The sequence below is a fragment of the Gopherus evgoodei genome, unplaced genomic scaffold, assembly GCF_007399415.2.
Source record: "Gopherus evgoodei ecotype Sinaloan lineage unplaced genomic scaffold, rGopEvg1_v1.p scaffold_63_arrow_ctg1, whole genome shotgun sequence".
Classification (NCBI taxonomy): domain Eukaryota; kingdom Metazoa; phylum Chordata; order Testudines; family Testudinidae; genus Gopherus; species Gopherus evgoodei.
The window spans coordinates 868,925-894,905 of record NW_022060084.1 but is presented as its reverse complement, the minus strand read 5'-3'; the positions used below and the strand labels follow the sequence as shown (position 1 = coordinate 894,905).

Here is a 25,981-nt window from a genome sequence, read left to right as displayed (position 1 = left end):
TGAATGCTTCTGCCGACGTGCACAGGCAGAAATAATGGAAAAACAACATCACTTGCCTCATAACCTAAGTCATGCAGAACGCAACGCCATCCACAGCCTCAGAAACCACCCTGACATTAACATCAAAGAGGCTGATAAAGGAGGTGCTGTTGTCATCATGAACAGGTCTGACTACCAAAAGGAGGCCACCAGACAACTCTCCAATACCAATTTCTACAGGCCGCTTCCCTCAGATCCCACTGAGGAATACACTAAGAAACTGCACCATCTACTCAGGACACTCCCTACACTAACACCGGAACAAATCAACATACCCTTAGAGCCCCGACCAGTGCTATTCTATCTACTACCCAAGATCCACAAACCCGGAAATCCTGGACGCCCCATCATCTCGGGCATTGGCACTCTCACTGAAGGACTGTCTGGATATGTGGACTCTCTGCTCAGACCCTATGCCACCAGCACTCCCAGCTACCTCCGTGACACCACTGATTTCCTGAGGAAACCACAATGCATTGGTGACCTTCCAGAAAACACCATCCTAGCCACCATGGATGTAGAGGTTCTCTACACGAACATCCCACACACAGATGGAATACAAGCTGTCAAGAACAGTATCCCTGATGATGCCACAGCACAATTGGCTGCTGAGCTCTGTGCCTTTATCCTCACACACAACTATTTTAAATTTGATGACAATATATATCTCCAGATAAGTGGCACCGCTATGGGCACCCGCATGGCCCCACAATATGCCAATATTTTTACAGCCGACCTGCAACAACGCTTCCTTAGCTCTTGTCCACTCACCCCCCTTCTCTACCTACACTACAATGATGACATCATCATCTGGACCCATGGGAAGGAGACTCTGGAAAAATTCCACCACGATTTCAACAGCTTCCACCCCGCCATCAACCTCAGCCTGGACCTATCTACACAGAAGTCCACTTCCTAGATACCACGGTGCAAATAAGTGATGGTCACATTAACACCACCCTATACCAAAAACCTACCAACCGCTATGCCTACCTTCAAGCATCCAGCTTCCAGCCCAGGCACATCACACGATCCATTGGCTACAGCCAAGCACTGAGGTACAACCGCATCTACTCTAACCCCTCAGACAGAGACCAACACCTACAAAATCTCCACCAAGCATTCTCAAAACTACAATACCCGCTCGAGAAAATAAGGAAACAGATCAACAGAGCCAGACGTGTACCCAGAAGCCTCCTACTGCAAGACAAACCCAAGAAAGAAACCAACAGGACTCCACTGGCCATCACATACAGTCCCCAGCTAAAACCCCTCCAACGCATCATCAGGGATCTACAACCCATCCTGGACAACGATCCCACACTTTCACAGGCCTTGGGTGGCAGGCCAGTTCTCGCCAACAGACAACCTGATGATCTGAAACATATTCTCACCAGTAATTGCACGCCACACCATAGTAACTCTAGCTCAGGAACCAATCCATGCAATGGACCTCGGTGCCAGCTCTGCCCACATATCTACACCAGCGACACCATCACAGGACCTAACCAGATCAGCCACACCATCACTGGTTCATTCACTTGCAAGTCCACCAATGTAATATACGCCATCATATGCCAGCAATGCCCCTCTGCTCTGTACATCGGCCAAACTGGACAGTCTCTACGGAAAAGGATAAATGGACACAAATCAGATATTAGGAATGGCAATATACAAAAACCTGTAGGAGAACACTTCAACCTCCCTGGCCACACTATAGCAAACCTTAAGGTGGCCATCCTGCAGCAAAAAAACTTCAAGACCAGACTTCAAAGAGAAACTGCTGAGCTTCAGTTCATCTGCAAATTTGACACCATCAGCTCAGGATTAAACAAAGACTGTGAATGGCTTGCCAACTACAAACCCAGTTTCTCCTCCCTTGGTTTTCACACCTCAACTGCTAGAACAGGGCCTCATCCTCCCTGATTGAACTAACCTCATTATCTCTAGCCTGCTTGCATATATATACCTGCCCCTGGAAATTTCCACTACATGCATGACGAAGTGGGTATTCACCCACGAAAGCTCATGTTCCAAAACGTCTGTTAGTCTATAAGGTGCCACAGGATTCTTTGCTGCTTTTAAAGCTTTCATAGTTATTTAACTAAGAGACTAACTAGAGCATGGCAAACAAGAGGAGAGCTCCCTTTCGCATCTTTCAAAGCTGCACATGCAAGTCTGAAAAGCCTATTGCAAGAAATATGAGCGGTATGTTAACAACCCACCCCAACATTGCACACTTGTACTAGCTTTTCCTTTTCGCAAACATTTCTACATGAACTTCTAGCTCATGACTTACTGGGACAGCAGGAAAAGCGGCCTCATCTCCTCCTTCAGTTTCATTTGAAGTTATGGTTTCTTCCAAAGCCTGAGGCTCCTCCCCAGTCTGTGGTACATGTGGATATGCCTGATGGAGATACTGCAACTGCTGGTGACTATGGCTATATAAACTTCAGAGAAAAATCAAGACACACACACGGGAGTTAAAACTTAATGGAAATATGCTTAATTATACTTCTTTTGAAAATGCCCTTACATAAGTTTGCGGAAGTGCTATTTACACATTGTTTAGTATCATGCCATTTAAAAAGCTTATTTTCCCCTTATTTATAGTACAGTGTTTTGTAAAGAAATGTATAATCACTTACTGGGACACACAGAAGAAATTGCCATAGCTCTGATAACACCTCTTCCCTGGGTCAGGGTACAATGGTACCTGAGGGCCAACCATGTTGTGCCTGTTTGTAAATCGAGCAGATCCTCTAAGTTTAAAGGGATAAAAAAAATCCAGCTACCAAGAAGGGCCTACAGATTCTCTCAGATGAAACTCACCAGTAGAATCATCTATTAAATATCTGAAGATTAGCTAGGGCTAAACCTGTGGGATACAGAACAGGGAATGAATACCGGTCTTTGTTTGTATTCCAAGCCTTCATACCTGGGCATGCTATATCCCCTGCCATGCATCGGAGGATGGTAGTTTATATAGTATGCTGTATTCCCAGAAGTTTGAGAGTAATTAGATGGAGAAGGGTGACCTGAAGGAACATTGTGCAAGGGTGGAAGAACTGTCTGACTCCTATTATTAGTCATTGTCATGTTAGCTTCTTTCCCACGGACTTTCTTTAATAGTCTCTTCCATGATTTCCTATTCATTCCTGCAATTTCAAAGCAGCACAGGAAAAAAAATAATGAGGGTGCAAATGGAAAAGAGAAGTTAGATCAGTTAAACATCTGTACGGATCTACGTGACTGCCTTAAACGGAGAAACAAACTCCAGAGGTACATTCAGATTATAAAGTAGTGCTAGACAATTTCTTATGAGAAATTCTGTAAGTTAATATTTGCATATGGAGTACGGGGGTGTCACCCACCCAGAAAAATGCAATCAAATGTGTGATCTTATTAAAATACTAATTTAAGCCTTTAGAGGTAGATGAGCAGAATGTTTAATAAGCCTCGTACAAACAGAGTGGCCTCCCAATTTTGGCAAAGCCAAGCCAGTACTCTCATCATTAAAACCCCGCCCTCAAGACCTTACTTTGTGATTCCGATGGGGAACAAGTCATTTTCTCATTGTTTCCTCCTCTTTGACTGGGAACCCTGTTGCAGGCAGGGTCAGGAGTCACTTGTGTCACTGGTTTAAAGTTTGCCAATGGAACAATATACCTACATGAAAAATACTAGTGTAAGTAGTGCCCAAGGAATGCATGCTAATGCAGATCAGTGACACGTCAGACAAAAAATTCTGCCATCAAGTGTGAGCAGCTATTACTAAACAGACTTTTCTTGATTTAAGAAGCTCATGAAAACAAAGACATACATTTCTAAACTATGTACATCTGTGTTAGCCAAAGCCAGGGGACAGTTTAAATACAGCATTTTTAGCCTTCCAACCCATGTGTATAGTAACCCTACTTGAGATTTCTCAGAACTAGATGAGGGCAAAACAAAAGTCTCCCCTGCTATAGACATGTAACTTGCATCTATGCCAACGCCATTCTTTAGAGACAGATCCAGTGTCAGAGGCAGAATCATCCCCAGAACAGCACTAGTAACATACACAGTAATGTATAATGTGTACACTAGTCAGTTCCCCCCATACACTTTTTAAAATTTAGATCCCAGCATTGTCTTGGCTTTCAGAGACTAGCTAGCTATTCTCAGGATTGTTATTAATTTATCTTTAATCCAGTCTTTAACTCCTGCACACTCTTTCACTCAAGGGCTCGCTGCAATACCCGTCACTTATAACGTGCACATAGCACCAGAGTTGTGCTTTTTAATCTTACAATCCAGACAGATCATCAGAGGTAATTTTGGGATGTCCCAACACGTGGCATTTTTGCTAGAGGTATGACATTTATTGTATGGCATTTACAAAACTCCCCAAATGAAGGGGGAGGGGCAAGGAGAGAATTTGAATGAGAGTTGTCAGAACCCGTTATTTAGCTGTGATGTAAGTCCCACTCCTAAGAAGTTCTAGAAGCCAGTTGTATAGACTCATTGTTCACCATGAACTCAGCCCAAGAAGCAGGAGACTCTTCTGCATGGTAGTTAGATTATACCTGGAATGTTTTCAGTGAAAACCCAAGAGGTATTACCCCTGCCATCTGCTACCAGTGGAATGGTAGCTACTGCCATGCTGTTCAACTGGTAAGGAACGAGGTCTGGTTTTTATCTTATATTTTGAAGAGAAACTGAACCCAGAGTTTCAAAACATTCCAACAGCCACAATTTAAACACCTGTTGGGAGAGAGGTGTGTATGCGCAGAGTCACCAAAAAGGAGGATTTCAGCAAATAAGAGACACAGCTTTAAGGCTGTCTCCAGATTACTTACCTTTCTGCCAGCTCTTCAATGAACACGGCCACCATGTTGTCATTAGGTTCAACTTCCCGGATACGAGCATTGTAGTACTCACCCCCAGGCTCCAGACATACCTGAGGAGGAAATAAAGGGGGAGTAGGTAATCCCAAATGGCGACCCATTAATGGTGCTCTGGTTCCCCCCAATGGTTGGTAACATAGGAGCTGTTTTCACGCTGCTCACATACCACTGAGCTAGCTTCAGAGTCTTGGAAAACCTCAGTCCAGCACTGCCCGCCCTACCCGACAGAGACAGTAGAAGAGTGGGCAGCAGAGGGAGAGAGACTGCAGGAACAGATACAAACAACAAGAAAAAGAAGAAGAGATGATCTCATGGATGGAACAAAGGCAGGGAGGAGACAGGTCAGAACCAAAACTGCCTTGTACGATTCAACAACTAAACTAAACAGGACCCACTGCACACACATAAAACAAAAAACCCTTATTGTCCATCTTTCATCTCCATTCTGCTGAGGTTCATATACAGTGCCAGTCACTGTGGCATCTGTGCATTTCAAGAGTTCAGTCTTAAACTCTTCTACTTTCAGGATTTATAGCACTGGTTCCTGGTCAGCTTCCAAACAGCCTTTCCCATGTGCTATCTTGTGCTAGTTTTGAATTTACAGAAAGTTAATTAAAAAAAATCATTCTGATGACCCCATCATATTTAATAGTTATAATGAGAGAAGAAATCTCTTAAGACCCTATGAGTTCAGATAGTTTTATGACTTAATATACTTTATTTAAAGCAACTTTAATCATTCATCATTACTGAATCTGCTTCAAGTACTAACCTGACATCTGTCTCCTACACAGTACTTTCTCCCAGCCAACATGAAGTAACCAGTTTTTCTAAGTTCTACAAGAGATCAAAGTGAAAGTTTAAGCTAGGTTCATTTTTTACCCATTACCCAGAATTGCACTCAAGTATTATAGGCTGAAACGAGTAAATTATCTCCTGTATTTTCCTGGACATCATTGTGTGAGCACTCTGAACTACCAAGTAGTCCCTTCCACGGCTTGAGCACGAGGGAAATGTTGCACTCTCCCCACAACCTGGGATGCCACAAAGCATAATGACAACTTCCATGTGACTGCCGGCAGTCAGGCTCTGGAGGAAGATTGGCATGCAAGACAATCTGGGAGGCACAAAGAATCCAAAAGCACTTTACAAAATACATATTCAACAACAGGATCACTTTGCTCATCACTGAAATTCAGTCTTTTCTGGGACCAGTGTGCAGCAATGCTATATAGAAATGTTGGGCCAGAAACAGAGAACGTCCCTTTCTTCTGAGGGTGTGGCTATATTTGCAGCTGTACAGTGCTGGCAGTTAAACAAGTCTTCGTACAGCTGTGTAGGGAAAGAGCTGCAGTCTGTCCACGCTGACACCTGCCAGTGCGCTGTTGTGGCCACATTTGCAGCATCTGCAGCGGCATTGGGAGCGGTGCATTATGGGCAGCTATCCCAGCATTCAAGTGGCTGCAACGTGCTTTTCAAAAGGGGGTGCGGTCGAGTGTGACAGGGAGCGTGGGGAGAGAGAGAGAGAGTGGATTTCTGGAGCCGACACTCTGTCAGCAGCTGCCTTGCAAGTTACAAGCCCCTCTCCGACCCTCTCTCGCTCACTGAAAGCACCAGATAAGCAGCCTCCCCGAAAAGGACCCCTCCTTCCCTACCTCCCTCCCGCACATCGCGCTGCTTCTCTCCTCAAGCCCCCTCTCTTCAAGCAAACACTAGCTGTGGGCGTTCCAAAGGGAGCTCATTCACGGCAAACAGGAGCTGTGTTTGTTTTTTTGATAAGCAGCTTCAGGAGCCCGGAGTTCACAACGAAACAAACAGAGGCATCACAACAAAAAGAAGAGCGTAATCTTTACTTAAAAAAGCATTATGAGAAGCTTCCAGAGGTCAGTTACAGCATAGTAAGATTATTCCCTGTTTACGCTGGCATGTAGCTACATGCGTCAGTGAAAAGCTCTGGCAGGAGGGAACTGCCAAGGTCTGTCTCCACTACCGCCCTCCTCCCAGAGCCTTTCCCTGCTATGAGAAAAGGCTCTGGTCGGCTGGCTCCTGGAGCCTTTCCCAACTGCTGGAGCTTTTCCCTGCAATGAACAGAGAGACAGGAGAACCACTGCTTGTGCAAGTACACACACATTGGGTTCAGGCAGGTCTTCACTCGACTTGCCTAAGCAGAGCCTCACTGTCTACACTGCTACGAATACCCATGCTAGAGATGTGTGCAGTGTATCTACTCCGCACCTCACCAAAAGCAGCAGGCAGTGTAGCTGTACTGGGATTCGAAAGCCCAGCCTGGCTAACAGAAGAGAGGAAAACACCAAATGCTGACCAGTTGTGATCATTTTGTAAGGCGGGATGGGATGTAACTGGACAATTGTAATCTACTTAAACCTCCCTGACAGGGAAATTCTGAAAAGTTATTCTTCCTTTATCACTCCCAAGTGTCTGTATAGCGCTGTTGCACACTGGGAACTGGCTGCTCTGTTTAGTCCCAGAAAGGAATGGACTGAATTTCCGTGATGAGCGAAGTGAACCTAATGCTGCGTTCACGATTTGGGATTCTTTGGCGTGTAAGATGAGATGTGGGGAGAGAGGGTAACATTTCCCTAGTGCTCAAGCCCCTGGAGAGCTGGAGAGGAAGGGACCACTTGCCTCATTTGACAGTTCAGAGTGCACACTAACCAACCCTGCTCCTTTACAGTTACTCTGAACCCAAACACGTTTATGGAACACGAGCCTTTTGCAGACACTGCTACCATAAAGTAAAAACATACCCCCCCCATTTTACATCTGAACACTATCTGAAAATAGTCTTACAAGATGATACTCTGCTATTGCACTTAGCTTTCCTGAATCCCCCTATATTCTAGTCCAGAACCAGTATGTTTTTCTCAACAGATCAGATTTCAGGAGCATGATGGACATCACAGAAGACCAGAAGTACTCTAATGGTTGCTTAGAGATGAAAATAAGAAGTGTCTGGCTGGTAACAGGATGTACGCTCCACAGATATGTTTGCTGGGTTAGACAGTGCCCTTTACGTTTCAGGTACATGGCTATCTGCTCAAGCCCCTGTGCAGGTCCAAAATACTTGTAAATCAGTCAATAAAATAACCTCATTGGGCCTCAATAACTTTTACTTTTAGCCAGGAATTTACAGCATATACAACATGGCTTTTTGGGTACCTCTTCTGCTGTCCAACCAAACTTCAAACTCTACATTTCGATAGATCCGAGGGTCCAGGGCTTTTATCACTCTATGCGCAAAATGCATCCTTCGTGGGTTTTCTGGCTGCTAAAACAGAGTTAAAATGGACAACAATTAAAAGCGTGCCATATATTCACAACCCTTTCCTTTCCTTGCAGAGGGTCTAATTATTTTAAACAAGCATATACACTTTGTCTTCCCTGCCTCTTTCAGTTCCACTAGGACAGGCAATTAGTTTGCTTCAAGTAGAGAAGCAAAGAAGAATATGAACAAGTCTTTAGGTATTATTTGCTTTGTCCATGAGCCTCAGAAGCCATAACTTCAACATGATTTTTATTTAGCTCAGTGTAGAGTCCGTGGTTGTTTGATTTCAGGATAGAAAGTTTTTAGTGAGGAGGTAAAAATAGGGAAGGAAACTAACTAGGGGCTGACGTTCCGAAGCAGCTGACCACACAACTTCAAAACAATTACACTTACACACACACACACACACACACACACACACACTCCTTGAATGTTAGCTAGAGCAGTGTTTTGAGCCAGGCCTGGTAAAATGGAACAGCAGCACTGCTCATGTGCCTAAAACAAAATTAGATTAAATATAATAAACTAGATGGTTTCTAAGTAAGAGTCCAGATGAGGGATTGTTTGTCAAATTTTGTTTTTAAAACTACTTAGTTTTTTTAAGCTAGCTAGAGAACAAGAGAGTATTATCTCATAAAAAGCTTATTGCTGAGAGGCTCAACAATTAATTTCGAAGACGAGATAAAGAATACCAGGGCTAAAAACGGAACACGCACATGTAAGCCTGGGGATTTACACCTGTTTTATTTCCTCAACAGCAGCATTTAGAATAGGAAGGGCTGATTCAACCTTAATCACAATATCATGAACACTAATGACAAAGAATTGAAGGATTCTCCCTTAATTGCCAAACCTTTGCCTCTTCAGTGCCTTGTCTGAGTTTATCTTCAGGCGAATTGTCAGTATTGTTGCCTTCCCCATCTTCCTCTCTAGTGCCTTGTCTGAGTTTATCTTCAGGTGAATTGTCAGTATTGTTGCCTTCCCCGTCTTCCTCTCTAAGCAATTTAAAAATAGGATTACAAAATACAATGCAAGATTTCTGGCCAGCACTGAAATCAACAAGATCAAAGTGGCTGAATGACCTTACAGAAGAATTATTGTGCCATCAAGTGATAAGATGCAAGCCAGAACCAAACACTATTCTAATGTAGTACAAATATGAAGTTGTGCACCTGCAACACTCAAATACACTAACCCTTTTTCGGATTATAAATAAAATGCTCTTCCCCCCACTCCAACCCCTTCAATTCAGGTCTTCCATGCAATAGCAGCTAACACTGTTTTATGTTTAAGGAAAGGTCAGCTCAGTTCCATTCTGCAAACTTAAACACTCCTTCAGTTGTTTCACTCATGGGCATTATGGAGTCCGCCGCCATTATTTTTTTTAAATCTGAAGGACTCCTTAACAAGGGTGTCTACGTGACAAAGTGTTTAAGAACTGCCAGAGCCAGCAACTTAAATTGAGTTATTTCCGGCTTGCACTTCATCACTATTAACAAGGTCCAATGTTGTCCTCTCATCTGTACAATCCCACTGGTTCCTACCCCATCAGAAATAAACGGCCTCCACAGTAGAACTGCAAATGAGGGCAAGGTTTGGTACTAAACTTAGGGCCTAGTTTTGTTAGCGACGTACAAACCAGAATAGAATCCAGCTCACTTTCTCATAGTATTAGTAGTCTTGCTGCTGCCATACTATTAAGAATTAAAGTAGCATAATAGTTTCTCGCTAAAGGAAGCCAATCTTCTGCTTACTCGTGATTTGTTCAGTAAGAAAGTGCCAGTTGACTTTAGCCAGTGGGAGCGGTTGCTGCTCAACCACACGTCACTTCCCAGTCCCAGGGAAAGCACGCTGCTTTTTCCACAATATGCTCAGACTCTGGCTCGGTACCAGGACATTGGAGAATGAAGGCAGATGTTCCATGTGGCAGCTCAGAACACAACTGGTAGGCTAGTCTCCCCCCCCCCCTAAAAAAACAAAACCACCTTTAAGTGATTAGTTACCATTCACAGGATATTTTGTTTCTAAACTAGTACCTCCTTTCTGATGAAGTGTTGGACCCTTCCTTGGGAAGGCTATCAGAGTTTGCATCCTTACTTCCAACAGAGGCCCTGTTTCTCTTCTTTTTCTCCTCACGTCGAAACCAGTCAACTGCAGTTTTCAATTCCTTCTCCTCCACACCAAGCACATCTTTGTACAGGATCTCATACAAGACAGCTGGGAAAACAAAGCACATAGAACCCAACAGTTTTGACTCGGTGCCAGACAAAGAACACTTGGAGTCTGATAGGTGACCTTAGAGTAGCAGATGTGCTCACTTTGGACTTCCACAACATACCAATTACACTAAACGCCATTCAAAATGGTTAATGAGCTTTCCACTTTCTTCTCCCTTCAGTACCCCTCTCCTCCCAAGAAAGAGAACAATGTTAGGAAGTACTTCAAATACACTATTTGTAATGGAAAGAGTAAGAGAGTTAATTTACCCTGACAAACAGCAGCATCGGCATGAAATTGTTCTGTACACACAGAGTCGTAATGGGAGTCACTGGAACAACACAGCAAGATCTTGAAAAAACAGACAAAAAGCTTTGAGGAAGAAATCAAAGAAAACAAAACATGTTCTAAGAGTGTTAGAAACAGAGTTGATCCCTACAGAAGAGATTATCAGAGGGGTAGCCGTGTTAGTCTGGATCTGTAAAAGCAGCAAAGAATCCTGTGGCACCTTATAGACTAACAGACGTTTTGGAGCATGAGCTTTCGTGGGTGAGGAAAGTGGGTATTCACCCACGAAAGCTCATGCTCCAAAACGTCTGTTAGTCTATAAGGTGCCACAGGATTCTTTGCTGCTTTCATAGAAGAGACTGTAGCAGGTGTACAAATAAGTTTGCCTATTACCCCCATGGACACTCTTTAGTCATCTCATGAACTGTTAAAGGTCAAATATGAGAGACTCTAGTGAGAGTCAGCTACCTTATGACCAACTAATGGTCTAGATGCTAAATGCCAATCACTCTTGCATCTCAAATCCGCAAACTGCAAAAACTTATTGGCCCACGAGTATCAAACTAGAGGAAAAGCTAAACACAGAACTTTCCCTACACCCTGTATTGGGTCAAAACCTCAAGTGGGTTTAGACTATTTACTGCTTTTCATAATGCAAAACCCACAAAAAAAATCAAGCTAATTAATTTCTATCCAGGAAGGAAAAACGAATACACCCCAAAAATCTCCTCTGCTCACTTTTGGGGGAGGGAGAAGAGTGCCCTTTCTTCACCCATATATTTGTTTACTCTTGACATCTTCACTTTTCTCATTAGCAACTCAATCCAAGTGTCTCATTCTAACTAGTGAGATTATAAAAAATAGTCACAGGGAACTGTATTGGAAAAGAGGAGATTAAGGGGGGGATAGGATAGAGGTATATAAAATCATGAGTGATGTGGAGAAAGTGAATAAGGAAAAGTTATTTACTTGTTCCCATAATACAAGAACTAGGGGCCACCAAATGAAATTAATAGGTAGCAGGTTTAAAACAAATAAAAGGAAGTTCTTCTTCACGCAGCGCTCAGTCAACTTGTGGAACTCCTTACCTGAGGAGGTTGTGAAGGCTAGGATCATAACAGCGTTTAAAAGAGAACTGGATAAACTCATGGTGGTTAAATCCATAAACGGCTATTAGCCAGGAGGAGTAAGGAATGGTGTCCCTAGCTTCTGTTTGTCAGAGGATGGAGATGGATGGCAGGAAGGAGATCACTTGATCATTGCCTGTTAGGTTCACTCCCTCTGGGGCACCTGGCATTGGACACTGTCAGTAGACAGATACTGGGCTAGATGGACCTTTGGTCTGACACGGTACGGCCATTTTTATGTTCTTACTCAGGCACCATCACCACCGAAAAGTCACAGTTGATCAAATGGGAAGATTCCTGGGCTGTAATATCATAAGTTCCTGTTGGCTGCAGGAGTTAGTCTAGCAAATGGTTACCGACTGTTCAATGAGAGTGTTCAGCTGTGAAAGCATCAGCCCTGCTGAAGTTAGCTTTGGTTTTCTTTTTTAAGTGGGCAAAACGTGTAGAGACTTCACGGGAGTTAAAAGAGCAAAATGGAAGTGATAAGCTCATTCGAACGGGGTGAAATTAGAGCCATCTAGGAGTGGGGGGATAGAAAATTGGCTCCCATTTCCTTACCTTGTCTTCAAAGCCATTGTTTGTAGGACAGGTGGGCGGCTGTCCAGGTTCCTGGTATAGAATAAAGTCTCGTCTAGGCAAGAAGAGGAAAATCAAGAGAATTGAGAGAGAGCAGGTGTTTAATGCAAGTGTTTGTTATGAAGACATTGGAAGGAATAGTTTAGAGAATCCACTGTTGGTTAATAGAGAGAATGGGAGCAGAATATTTTTCCTAACAAGTGAATGCCGACATTAAATTTAAGCAATAACTAAATTCACAAATAGGAACCATCTACTTGAAAGAAGAAATATTTGGTAAAACCTACAAGGTTTGGTTTCAGATAAGACGCATCTTTTTATTATTAGTTCAGGTATTTCTGATCTAAAGACTGATTGCTCTAATAGTGAGGCAATTAATCCTTAACAAAGTAGTTCCCAAACAGGTTAAAACCTCAGTACAGGATGTCATTAGAACCTTGTAGAAATCCAATTGTCTGTTTTGGACTGGAACAGCATACAAAGTGTTTTAGCATCTCTGCCAGGAGGCTCCTAAACTGTTTGTTCAGAAGTGGCAGTATTTTTTTTTTTTAGCAAGACAGACAGTGCCTGCAGCAGACACAAATGCCAGTTGAAATGATAATTTATTTTAAATGCATTTCCAGGCATGTACACCGAGCAGCACTTCTCAGTTCCTGAATTTTCAAGGCCACCTCATATAGTGAGCACAGAGTTTTACGTTTGTGTTGGCAGTTAACTTCTATAGCCAGCATTAGATGTTTCCAACGCACACAACTCCACATCATTTCACATACTTCCTATCAATAAGTCTCTCACCATAGACTTTTTTTTAAAGAGTTTAATAGTTAAGAAAAATGCCAAATAGATATCACTAGAGACCAAAGCCCTCTGATAATTCACAGAGCCAGTATTGCAGCAATGAAACCTCCAGTAGTCAGGGTTAGCTCAATCTCCATGGCCACCAGGTCTTTGTCCTCTTGGGAGACTTACCTAGGATGCCAATTCAGTACATTTCAGGATGCGGGATCCTCTTTACCTGGAATTGGTCTGCAGCCGCCCATTCATGTAATAAATATTGACCGGCAGTCTGGCCTCAAAGCTAGATGATCACAATGGTCCCTCCTAGCCTTAAAAATCTATTAATCAAGAGATTCTGGGCCCCACAGCTAGTACCCTTAAACATCCAAAGCCCATTACAAAATTAATTTTAATCTAAAATAAAAAAAGGAAGAGACTTACTTATACATCAGTGATAGAGCACTTATTTCCAGCTGGCCAGCCCTTCCCTATGTGTACACAAATATTTTAAGATCATGTTAGAAGGTACGAAAAGAACTGTTCTTCATCAAACATGGAGTGGAGCTGACCACCGAGCCTGCCCTGCAGTCCCTGGAACGCTATACTGGTTCTCTATATACCATTCATTCAGCTAGTCAACATTTTTCATGATTTTTTTAAAAAGCATTTCCTGACCAGCTCTAACTACGGTGTAAACTTCTAAGCCCCTGTCGTCAAAGCTCGAAAAGACTCAAACCAAGCTCTACAAAGGAGCATAGGCATGCGTATGGGGTGTGCCCAAGCACACCCTAATGCAGGGGTGGGCAAGCTCGTCCTGCCTGGCCTGCCTGAGCTCCTGCCCAGGAAGGCTTCCCCCTCATCCTCCGGCGCCTAAGCACTTTGTGTCCAGGAGCAGCCCTGGACAGCACGGCAGCAGCGTGGCTCCGGCGGGACGTGAGCTCCTGCTGCACGGAGCCGTGTGGTCAGGGGGTGGGGCTGCGAGCTCTGTTGGGCCGAGTGGCAGGAGCTCCTGGACACGGCTCGCTGAGGCTCCAGGAGAGGGAGGAGGTGGGGGTAAGTGGCATGGTAAAGGGGCCTGGGCCAGGGGGTTGGATAAGGGGCAGGGAGTCCCGGGGACAGTCAGGGGACAGGGAGCAAGGGGGCGTTGGATGGGGCAGAGGTTCAGCCAGGGGAGGGGTGTGTTCAGGGGATGGGGAATGGGTGGTTGGATTGTGGGAGTCCTGGGGGTCTGTAAGGACTCAGCTGGGGAGTGGATGGGGTCAGGGCAATTAGGGGACAGGGAGAAGGGGGAGGTGGGGCCTCGGGGGGCTGTCAGCAGACAAGGAGCAGGACAGGTCGGGGATTCTGAGGGGGGCAGTTGGGGGCAGGAAGTGGGTGGGGGTCAGATAGGGGGTAGGGCCAGGCTGTTTGGGGAGACACAGCCTTCCCTACCTGGCCCTCCATATAATTTTGGAACCCTCGGGCCATAAAGTTTGCCCATGCCTACCCTAATGTCTCAAAAAAAATGGCTTTGCGTTTTAATTTAAATCGCATGATACTCTATATAGAAAGCTCCCGTTCGCTTGCAGCATGTGTCCCCACTACTGTGGCACCGCATCACCAATGGTCCTCTCCTCCTTTCCCCTCCGACTACGATTCTAGAAAATTCTTTGACCTATATCAGCGGCCGCGTCAGGCGTGCCCAGTGCAGTGTCTATAATATTGGTAATCTTTGTCGCGTGTACTCTACTGAAACAGCATAACAAGCCCGTGGCTTTACGTTTTAACTCAATCGTATGATACTCCCTTTTAATTTTAAAATATGGATCAGTTTGTTGTTAAGAGAAGAAAAGGAGCAGACAAGCAGTTCACATGAAAGCGCCTTTTTGAAACTAGCACATGTAAAAAACAAACTAAGAAGTACACTGTCCCAATAGCGCCCCAACTCATGATTTTGTACATAGAACAAGAATTGGCTGTGTCAGTTAATTACAATGATGTGATTCAGGAATTTACGTTCATAACACCTGGTGAGCGATGTCTCATTCTCTAGGACAAGAAGATGAAGAAACCTTAATCTGTTTTGGTCACTTTGGGTTAGCTCATTATCTGGTTAAAGATCATGAAAATTGACTGCATCTTTGTATACGCCTGGTATCACTACAGCAAAAATGTGGTATTTTGCGTCTCATTTTAAGTAAAGTTTAGTAGTTAATTTTTTTTAAATTAAGTTTTATTTTCTTTAGTTTGTTTGATGAATAAAAACAACATCCTTATGACTGAGTATTCAATAAATGTTTGCCTTTAAAATAAAATTCCCTGGATGTGCACCCTAATGAAATGTGCTTCACACGCCTATGCAAAGGAGTACATCTGAATATACTTCCCTCTGCAATAACAGTGTTTCATAGTGAAAAGGAGACGGGTCTACTCCTCAATCCTTACAAGTTAGTGGTAAGGGGAAAACCCCTCAGAGGCTGCCTTAAATATTTGTGGGCATTGAAGAAAACCCAACAAGGGGTGGGAGGAGAGAATCAATGTGAAGTGATGATGTACCCCTAAAATATTAAGTTCCATCTTTTATAAAATTCTGATTCTTTCTGCATCTGGAAATTTGTAAAATGTGAGGATTCCTGAAAAGAAGATCACAGACATGGGACAATTAAGTATTCAAGTTTTGGCCCAATAATCCTGTGCAAAGCTGCAGCTAAACTCTACTAGCTAGACCTGAGGCAGTCTCATATATATTTTTAAATATTTCTTTGATAAACATGCTAAATTTGCTTTAGATACTGTTATATCCTGCTCATGTTCACTAGTTAAAAATCTTCAAAGAAACAGTAAGTATAAAGGGTGCGGCAAGTCACCCCTGCGGCGCCTCCTGCTGGTCATTGGGAATTAGCTCTTTTCCACACCAAGGCACCCTCTTCAGGCCAGTGTCCTGCTGCCACTGGCCTCCATGTCCCTCCCAGACCCCAGTGCCCCTTTACCCTGGTTGCTGCCCCCTGGTAGTAACCCCCCCACACTCTGCCTCTGGGTCTCCCCTTCCTGGGGAACCCCCAACCCACTAACCCCATCTCGCCTTAGTCTGGGCTACTGCCAGTCATCACCAAGCCCCCACTCTCTGGGGCAGACTGCAGTGTAAAAGCCACTCATCCTAGGCAAGGGGATTCGGGCCTGCTGTCTTCCCCTGCCACCCAGTACCTTTTTAGGCTTTGATATCAGGCCTGAAGCCTGGGAGGTCACCAGGCCTGAGCTCCCCAGCTCTACCTGATCCTTTCCCAGCTCCACCCTCCATACCGTCAGCCGGGCCCTGTTCTCTCCCAGTCTGCAGGGAGGCTGCCTGAGCGCCTGGCTCACAGCCTTTTACAAGGCCAGCTACGGTCTGATTGGGACATAGCCCAGCTGTGGCTGCCTCCCCATCAGCCCAGCCTTAGGCTCCCCCGGGGCTGTTCCAAACCTTTTAAGGCAGGAGCAGGTGACCACCCTGCTACAGTAAGAAAGCAGGGTTCCCCCCCAAAAAACTGGGAAAAAATGCAAAATGTGTCAAACATTTGCTATGAATTCTGCACCCAATTTTGTAACAGCCTTTTATAGGTCCAGGCTGACAGGACCAAAGTTGGATTCCCTCAGCTGAAATTACATTGTTGTGGTTTGATAATGCCCCTCTTTTGCCCACAAGCAGGAACCAAGGCCCTGATCCTGCCATCAGATCTAGAGTCCTACTGCACCCACGCAGCGTCCTACTGAAATCAAGACAGCTCTGTTCAGTTGCACGTGGATCTGACAGCAAGACTGAGGTACAACAGAAACAACATTGAAACCCACATTCCAGCAAACATCATGAGCTTTCTGGGCTCAGCCTCAGGAATACGAATCTGGCCTTACCTCTGGATCTCCCAGCCATTCCAGATATTCTTCAAATGATCCTTCCACATACTTAAGAAGAAAAGATAGAATTGATTTAATTAGATGCATATCATTATTCAATCTGCTGGAAACATTAAGAGTCAGAATTTGCACTTTGTATTTAAAGAGTTTAGAAGACAATTGAAAATATTTTTCTTATTTGTATTACATAGTGCCTAGGAACCAAGTCATGGCTCAGGACTCCATTGTGCTGGGCAACGTACAAACAACAGATGGGTCCTGCCCAAGGAGCTTACAATCCAAGTCTATATTCATCTGTTGTCTTAGACAATGGGAGGAGGAAGGAGTACAAAGAAACAATGAGACCATATTGGTCAGCATATAGGCAGTGGTCTTAGCCCAACAGCTTTCAGGTTCATAAGGCAAGTAAGTAGGCTTTCTGATCATGAATGATTTCTCCCTTGCCCCCACATTTAGGAACAATTGTGTATGTATGTGCTTAGTAAAGGAGGTAACTTCTTGCTGAAAAGCTGTTTTATCTATATGCACTAGATTGGGGCAGGCAGCCTGCGGCATGCAAGCTGATTTTCAGTGGCACTTACACTGCCTGGGTCCTGACCACCGGTCCGGGGGCTCTGCATTTTAATTTAATTTTAAATGATGTGTCTTAAATATTTTAAAAGCAGCAAAGAATTCTGTGGCACCTTATAGACTAACAGACGTTTTGAGCTTTCGTAGGTGAATACCTACTTCATCAGATGCATGTAGTGGAAATTTCCAGGGGCAGGTATATATATGCAAGCAGGCTAGAGATAATGAGGTTAGTTCAATCAGGGAGGATGAGGCCCTGTTCTAGCAGTTGAGGTGTGAAAACCAAGGGAGGAGAAACTGGGTTTGTAGTTGGCAAGCCATTCACAGTCTTTGTTTAATCCTGAGCTGATGGTGTCAAATTTGCAGATGAACTGAAGCTCAGCAGTTTCTCTTTGAAGTCAGGTCCTGAAGTTTTTTTGCTGCAGGATGGCCACCTTAAGGTCTGCTATAGTGTGGCCAGGGAGGTTGAAGTGTTCTCCAACAGGTTTTTGTATATTGCCATTCCTAATATCTGATTTGTGTCCATTTATCCTGTTCCGTAGAGACTGTCCAGTTTGGCCGATGTACATAGCAGAGGGGCATTGCTGGCATATGATGGCGTATATTACATTGGTGGACGTGCAGGTGAATGAACCGGTGATGGTGTGGCTGATCTGGTTAGGTTCTGTGATGGTGTCGCTGGTGTAGATATGTGGGCAGAGTTGGCATCAAAGTTTGTTGAATGGATTGGTTCCTGAGCTAGAGTTACTATGGTGCGGTGTGCAGTTACTGGTGAGAATATGTTTCAGGTTGGCAGGTTGTCTGTGGGCGAGGACTGGCCTGCCACCCAAGGCCTGTGAAAGTGTGGGATCATTGTCCAGGATGGGTTGTAGATCCCTGATGATGCGTTTAAGGGGTTTTAGCTGGGGACTGTATGTGATGGCCAGTGGAGTCCTGTTGGTTTCTTTCTTGGGTTAGAGCAGATGCGTTTGTACCTCAGTGCTTCCTTTTATTTGTCTACAGCCAAGCACTGAGGTACAACCGCATCTGCTCTAACCCAAGAAAGAAACCAACAGGACTCCACAGACTGGCTAACCTAGTAAGGAGGGCTTTAAACAAGGTTCGACGGGGACAGGTGTGAAAAGCCCACAGGTAAGTGGGGAACAAGACCTGGGAGATGGGTTGGAAACAGGAGGGAGCACGGGCTATAATGGCAGAGAGGAAGGAGGGTCAGGGCAAAGCTGGGAGGCAAGATCAAACCAGTATCTTAGATGCCTATATACAAATGCAAGAAGTATGGGTAATAAGCAGGAAGAACTGGAAGTGCTAATAAACAAATACAACTATGACATTATTGGCATTACTGAAACTTGGTGGGATAATACACACGACTGGAATGTTGGTGTGGATGGGTATAGTTTGCTCAGGAAGGACAGACAGGGGAAAAAGGGAGGAGGTGTTGCCTTATATATTAAAAATGTACACACTTGGACTGAGGTGGAGATGGACATAGGAGACGGAAGTGTGGAGAGTCTCTGGGTTAGGCTAAAAGGGGTAAAAAAGACGGGTGATGTCGTGCTGGGAGTCTACTACAGGCCACCTAATGAGGTGGAAGAGGTGGATGAGGCTTTTTTTCAAACAACTAACAAAATCATCCAAAGCCCAAGATTTGGTGGTGATGGGGGACTTCAACTATCCAGATATATGTTGGGAAAATAACACCGCGGGGCACAGACTATCCAATAAGTTCCTGGACTGCATAGCAGACAACTTTTTATTTCAGAAAGTTGAAAAATCTACTGGGGAGAAGCTGTTCTAGACTTGATTTTAACAAATAGGGAGGAACTTGTTGAGAATTTGAAAGTAGAAGGAAGCTTGGGTGAAAGTGATCATGAAATCATAGAATTTGCAATCCTAAGGAAGGGTAGAAGAGAGTACGGCAGAATAGAGACAATGGATTTCAGGAAGGCAGATTTTGGTAAGCTCAGAGAGCTAATAGGTAAGGTCCCATGGGAATTAAGACTGAGGGGAAAAACAACTGAGGAAAGTTGGCAGTTTTTCAAAGGGACACTATTAAGGGCCCAAAAGCAAGTTATTCCGATGGTTAGGAAAGATAGAAAATGTGGCAAAAGACCACCTTGGCTGACCCTTGAGATCTTGCGTGACCTACAAAATAAAAAGGCGTCATATAAAAAATGGAAACTAGGTCAGATCACAAAGGACGAATATAGGCAAATAACACAGGAATGCAGAGGCAAGATTAGAAAAGCAAAGGCACAGAATGAACTCAAACTAGCTATGGGAATAAAGGGAAACAAGAAGACTTTTTATCAATATATTAGAAGCAAGAGGAAGACTAAGGACAGGGTAGGCCCACTGCTCAATGAGGAGGGGGAAACAGTAATGGGAGACTTGGAAATGGCAGAGATGCTTAATGACTTCTTTGTTTCGGTCTTCACTGAGAAGTCTGAAGGAATGTCTAGTATAGTGAATGCTTACGGGAAGAGGGTAGGTTTAGAAGATAAAATAAAAAAAGAGCAAGTAAAAAATCACTTAGAAAAGTTAGATGCCTGCAAGTCACCAGGGCCTGATGAAATGTATCCCAGAATACTCAAGGAGTTAATAGAAGAGGTATCTGAGCCTCTAGCTATTATCTTTGGGAAATCATGGGAGACGGGGGAGATTCCAGAAGACTGGAAGGGGGCAAATATAGTGCCCATCTATCAAAAGGGAAATAAAAACAGCCCAGGAAACTACAGACCAGTTAGTTTAACTTCTGTGCCAGGGAAGATAATGGAGCAGGTAATCAAAGAAATCATCTGAAAACACTTGGAAGGTGGTAAGGGAATAGTCAGCATGGATTTGTAAAGAACAAATCGTGTCAAACTAATCTGATAGCGTTCTTTGATAGGATAACGAGCCTTGTGGATAAGGGAGAAGCGGTGGATGTGATATACATAGACTTTAGTAAGGCATTTGATACGATCTCGCATGATATTCTTATAGATAAACTAGGAAAGTACAATTTAGATGGGGCTACTATAAGGTGGGTGCATAACTGGCTGGATAACCGTACTCAGAGAGTAGTTGTTAATGGCTCCCAATCCTGCTGGAAAGGTATAACAAGTGGGGTTCCGCAGGGGTCTGTTTTGGGACCGGTTCTGTTCAATATCTTCATCAACGATTTAGATGTTGGCATAGAAAGTACGCTTATTAAGTTTGCGGACGATACCAAACTGGGAGGGATTGCAACTGCTTTGGAGGACAGGGTCAAAATTCAAAATGATCTGGACAAATTGGAGAAATGGTCTGAGGTAAACAGGATGAAGTTCAATAAAGATAAATGCAAAGTGCTCCACCTAGGAAGGAACAATCAGTTTCACACATACAGAATGGGAAGAGACTGTCTAGGAAGGAGTATGGCAGAAAGAGATCTAGGGGTCATAGTAGACCACAAGCTTAATATGAGTGAACAGTGTGATACTGTTGCAAAAAAAGCAAACATGATTCTGGGATGCATTAACAGGTGTGTTGTAAACAAGACACAAGAAGTCATTCTTCCGCTTTACTCTGCGCTGGTTAGGCCTCAACTGGAGTATTGTGTCCAGTTCTGGGCACCGCATTTCAAGAAAGATGTGGAGAAATTGGAGAGGGTCCAGAGAAGAGCAACGAGAATGATTAAAGGTCTTGAGAACATGACCTATGAAGGAAGGCTGAAAGAATTGGGTTTGTTTAGTTTGGAAAAGAGAAGACTGAGAGGGGACATGATAGCAGTTTTCAGGTATCTAAAAGGGTGTCATCAGGAGGAGGGAGAAAACTTATTCACCTTAGCCTCCAATAATAGAACAAGAAGCAATGGGCTTAAACGGCAGCAAGGGAGATTTAGGTTGGACATTAGGAAAAAGTTCCTAACTGTCAGGGTAGTTAAACACTGGAATAGATTGCCTAGGGAAGTTGTGGAATCTCCATCTCTGGAGATATTTAAGAGTAGGTTAGATAAATGTCTATTAGGGATGGTCTAGACAGTATTTGGTCCTGCCATGAGGGCAGGGGACTGGACTCGATGACCTCTCGAGGTCTCTTCCAGTCCTAGAGTCTATGAGCCTGTGAATCTATATGCCACCAATGCCCCTCTGCTATGTACATCGGCCAAACTGGACAGTCTCTACGGAACAGGATAAACGGACACAAATCAGATATTAGGAATGGCAATATACAAAAACCTGTTGGAGAACACTTCAACCTCCCTGGCCACACTATAGCAGACCTTAAGGTGGCCATCCTGCAGCAAAAAAACTTCAGGACCTGACTTCAAAGAGAAACTGCTGAGCTTCAGTTCATCTGCAAATTTGACACCATCAGCTCAGGATTAAACAAAGACTGTGAATGGCTTGCCAACTACAAACCCAGTTTCTCCTCCCTTGGTTTTCACACCTCAACTGCTAGAACAGGGCCTCATCCTCCCTGATTGAACTAACCTCATTATCTCTAGCTTGCTTGCATATATATACCTGCCCCTGGAAATTTCCACTACATGCATCTGACGAAGTAGGTATTCACCTACGAAAGCTCAAAACCTCTGTTAATCTATAAGGTGCCACAGGACTCTTTGCTGCTTTTACAGATCCAGACTAACACGGCTACCCCTCTGATACTTAAATATTTTAAAAACCTTGTTTACTTTACATAAAACAGTTTCATTATAAATTATAGACTTAGAGAAAGAGACCTTCTAAAAACATTAAAATGTATGACTGGGACGCAAAACCTTCAATTAGAGTGACTAAATGAAGACTCGGCACAGCATTTCTGAAAGGTTGCCGAACCCTGCACTAGATCGAACAGAAAAAAAAAAATCACAAGTCAGAATTATAGCAGTGTTTCCTCAAACATAGTAAAGAAGCACATGGGAATGTCTTGTGTCAAATATGAGGTCTGGAAGGTCCAGATATCCCATGCACAACTAAATGTACAATTTGGTTATCTGGGACTAATACTTTGGTCTGAAAATAGTTTAATTTTAACAATTTGCCCCACCTGCTCCCATTCAGTGCATTGCAGAAGTGACTTTTCAAGCATGTTTGTTTTTAAATTTTAGGGTAACTATTTTAGCTATTATCAAATTTTATATCTGCTCCTCTACTTGCAAAGGGATAGCTTAAGGTTGGGAAGGTAGCTAGCCTAAAATACACAAGTGCAAATACACAGAATTGCTCACCCCAGCCCTTCCTCCTGAGGCCAATCCGCTAGATGCCACATAGTTTTACTGTCTTTTCCTTTTATTGGACAAGACGAAGATCTTTTCTCCTCTGTATGGATGTTAAAATAGCACAGCAATAACTGTGAGTAGGAACTTGTGCAAGTGCCTGTCACCAAAAAATTCTCTTATCTCACTATTATACAGCATGTTCTGAGACCAGCTGGATGTCTCCCTCCACCCCAATGGTAGCTGCATTTAAGTGGGGTCATCTCAATTGATTGGCCTCTTACAGTTGGTCTGGCTACTTCCACCTTTTCATGTTCTCTGTATGTATAAATATTTTCTTGCTGTACATTCCAGGCTATGCGTTCGATGAAGTGGGCTGTAGCCCACGAAAACTTATGCTCAAATAAATGTGTTAGTTTCTAAGGTACCACGAGTACTCCTGTTCTTTTTGCGGATACAGACTAACACGGCTGCTACTCTGAAACCTGTCATTAAGTGCCGCATGTCCACAGCGTACAAAGCACTTTAATATCACTTGATGGGAAAGACTGCACGGTTATATAATACTAAGGAAGCGAGTTTATTGCTTTCAACATCTATTTTGTGGATAAAACATTTAGAATTGTTCCCTTTAGAGGCAGGGAAAGCCATTTATGAATTAGAGTTCTGATAGCCAGTAGAGTATTCAGAATGCTCTTCCAGAACCAAGTTGTTTCAAAGGATTCACAAGACCTGTCTATACTGGTAAGTTTACCTGTTGCTGACAACCACTGACCCATCAGAGCAACAAGCACATTTCTGAATATTCAGTAGTATTGTAACAAACTAGGTATATAAAGGCACCGCAGTTGTTGGCAGGGGTTGAATTTGTGGTCTTCTGAATGAAAACCACAGACCTCTACCACTTCAGTTACAGTAGAGAAAATAGTAGTCATCCATGAAAGTGTGCAGTGACATTTAACCGTGGTGTGTTATGGGCTTTAAGAGCCCTGCAGTATTCCACTGTTCTTAGAGATGCATGTTTTACTTCAGAACAGAGTGTCACACACACACACGAAGGTTCAGTTTCACAAGACAGCTTATTAATGTCTGTAATCACAGTTCCTTAAAGCAAGAGCTCAGATGTTTAGAGTAACTGTATATTATCTTTTACAAATAAAAATGTTGTGCCATATGTTTCCAAGGTTTAAAAACAAATGTAAGTTGACTAGAAGCTAATGGACAGTATACAGAGTGAGGCAAAAGAGCAAGCATTTTCCCCTCAACTTCTCATCCCGCTTAGTACTAGCTTAAACCCGTGACTGGTCAAAACGTAGACGCTAAGAACAAACCACAGTACAGTGCGATGTAGGATTTCAGTGCACAGATCTACGTAAATAATGTTGATGTGTAAACACCCCCATTATTTCCTAAGTTTACACACAAAACATTGCATCTCATAAACACAAGTCTACTTACAGCCTCAAAGTTCTCTCGGTTTTCCCTCATAAATGAAACACAAGCCTTCCTGACTTCCTGGTGATGAATCTGAGAATAAAACACCTACAAAATAAAGAAGGTGTTAAAAGGCACTGAAACAAAAGGGTTGCAGCTCATTTTAAATTGTACTTTTACACTAAGGCTCCTTTTCCATATAGTTCACATCAGTGGCTCTCAACTGGGGGTCCAGGGCCTGCTGCTGGGCAGTGAGCAGATTACAGGGGGACCGCCAAGCAGGGCTAGCGTTAGATTCACTGGGGCCCAGGGCAGGAAGCTGAAGCCCTACTGAATGGGGTGAAGGCCTGAGCCCTGTCACCTGAGGTGGAAGCCAATGCCTAAGCAACTTGCATCCAGCATTTATAATGGTGTTAAATATATAAACAAGTGGTTTTTAATGTGTAGGGGGGGCCCTTGCTATGTGAAAGGGGTCACCAGTACAGAAGTTTGCAAACTGCTGTGATAGTCCAATAGGTCTATAGGTCAACCACAACTAACAGTCTATAGAAAGTGATTAATCATTTAATAAAACCTTTATAAGCTACTCATAAATAGAACCTCAATATATAGCATGCTCCTTTTTGGATGCACATCTGTGCCTTCTGTTATTTGCCCATGCATTTGTAAGGGGAAGAATTTGAAGTTGCTAAAGGAAAATTAATTACTGTTATTTAGGTAACCACTGGTTGAGTATTAGTCCAAATAAGACCCTTTACCCCAACCTCTGGGAGAAAAGGGAAACTAGACCCTAGCTACAGTCACTTTGCAAAACTAGAACCAACCCCCATTTTGTGAGAGAGAGACCAGAACTGGAAACTTTGATGCAACTCCTGCAGCTCCAGCTTTGGGAATAGAGAGAAGGATGAAGATGTCTCCAAGGTGGATACTTCAAAGCCAAAAATACCAGGTGACACAGAGGCCTGTGGCATCTTCTGGACTAAGAGAAGTCCTGGAGCAGGTGCTTTTGTGGGTGAACACCTGCTTGGCCAGATGCACGCTTATGCTCCAAGACTTCTGTTAGCCTACAAAGTGCCATGGGCATGCTTGTCGCTTTACACAGCTGCAGCCTAACCCAGCTCCCCCTCTGCTCCAAAATCCAAATGGGGCCTTATCTCATCCAACCCCAGCCCCCCTCCCCCCCAAAGAGTGGGGTTGGACTTGCAAGCGGAGCGGGCCCTGTTTAGGAGAGAGGGGACCAGAAACGTGGGGGCAGGGAGAGGAGAAGTTCTGAACTGGCTGCTAGGACCTGGGTGTGGGGGGAACCGGGCAGGGCCACAAGCGGCCCCCATTGGGGGTAAAACTCCTGCTACCTGCTCGGAAACGGCCCGAAAGAGGCAGGAGGCGTCTCTGGCCGTGAGCTTGCGGTACAGCCCCTGGCTGGACAGATACGCGTCCATGATGACCTCGTCCTCGGACTTCTGGCCGAAGTCTTTCTTCCAGACTGGCTGCATCTTGCCAGCGATGAACTCCTGCGATGTGCCCGGCGAGCCCTCGGCCGGGGCGGCTGCGCTGGCCCCCGGGGACTGGCGCGGAGGGGAGGCGCCACTAAGGGGGGGGGGCGCTGCGCGCAGATGGCTCCCCGGGAGCCACGCTGCAGCCGGCGAGCCCTGGAGTCAGTCGGTGCGCGAAGCCCGGGGGAGTTTAACAAGCCCGCAGAGCTGGCTCTCGGGGCTGGGGGGCT

General features: G+C 44.2%; 1 protein-coding gene across 1 annotated transcript; it reads right to left on the bottom strand.

The window, feature by feature from the left end:
- Nucleotides 1-2,338: 2,338 nt before the first annotated feature.
- LOC115643593 (putative bifunctional UDP-N-acetylglucosamine transferase and deubiquitinase ALG13) lies at nucleotides 2,339-25,751 on the bottom strand (the record flags this gene model as incomplete). The annotated part of the gene is made up of 15 exons (XM_030547605.1): nucleotides 25,611-25,751; nucleotides 24,283-24,366; nucleotides 17,067-17,117; nucleotides 13,641-13,687; nucleotides 12,405-12,477; nucleotides 10,701-10,782; nucleotides 10,251-10,431; nucleotides 9,068-9,143; nucleotides 8,109-8,217; nucleotides 5,701-5,765; nucleotides 4,881-4,981; nucleotides 3,581-3,708; nucleotides 2,978-3,197; nucleotides 2,688-2,801; nucleotides 2,339-2,489 (listed from the first exon to the last, which is right to left on the bottom strand). Coding segments are annotated over exons 1-15 (1,623 nt in total), but the record flags the coding sequence as incomplete, so codon positions are not given.
- Between the last annotated feature and the right edge of the window lie 230 nt (nucleotides 25,752-25,981).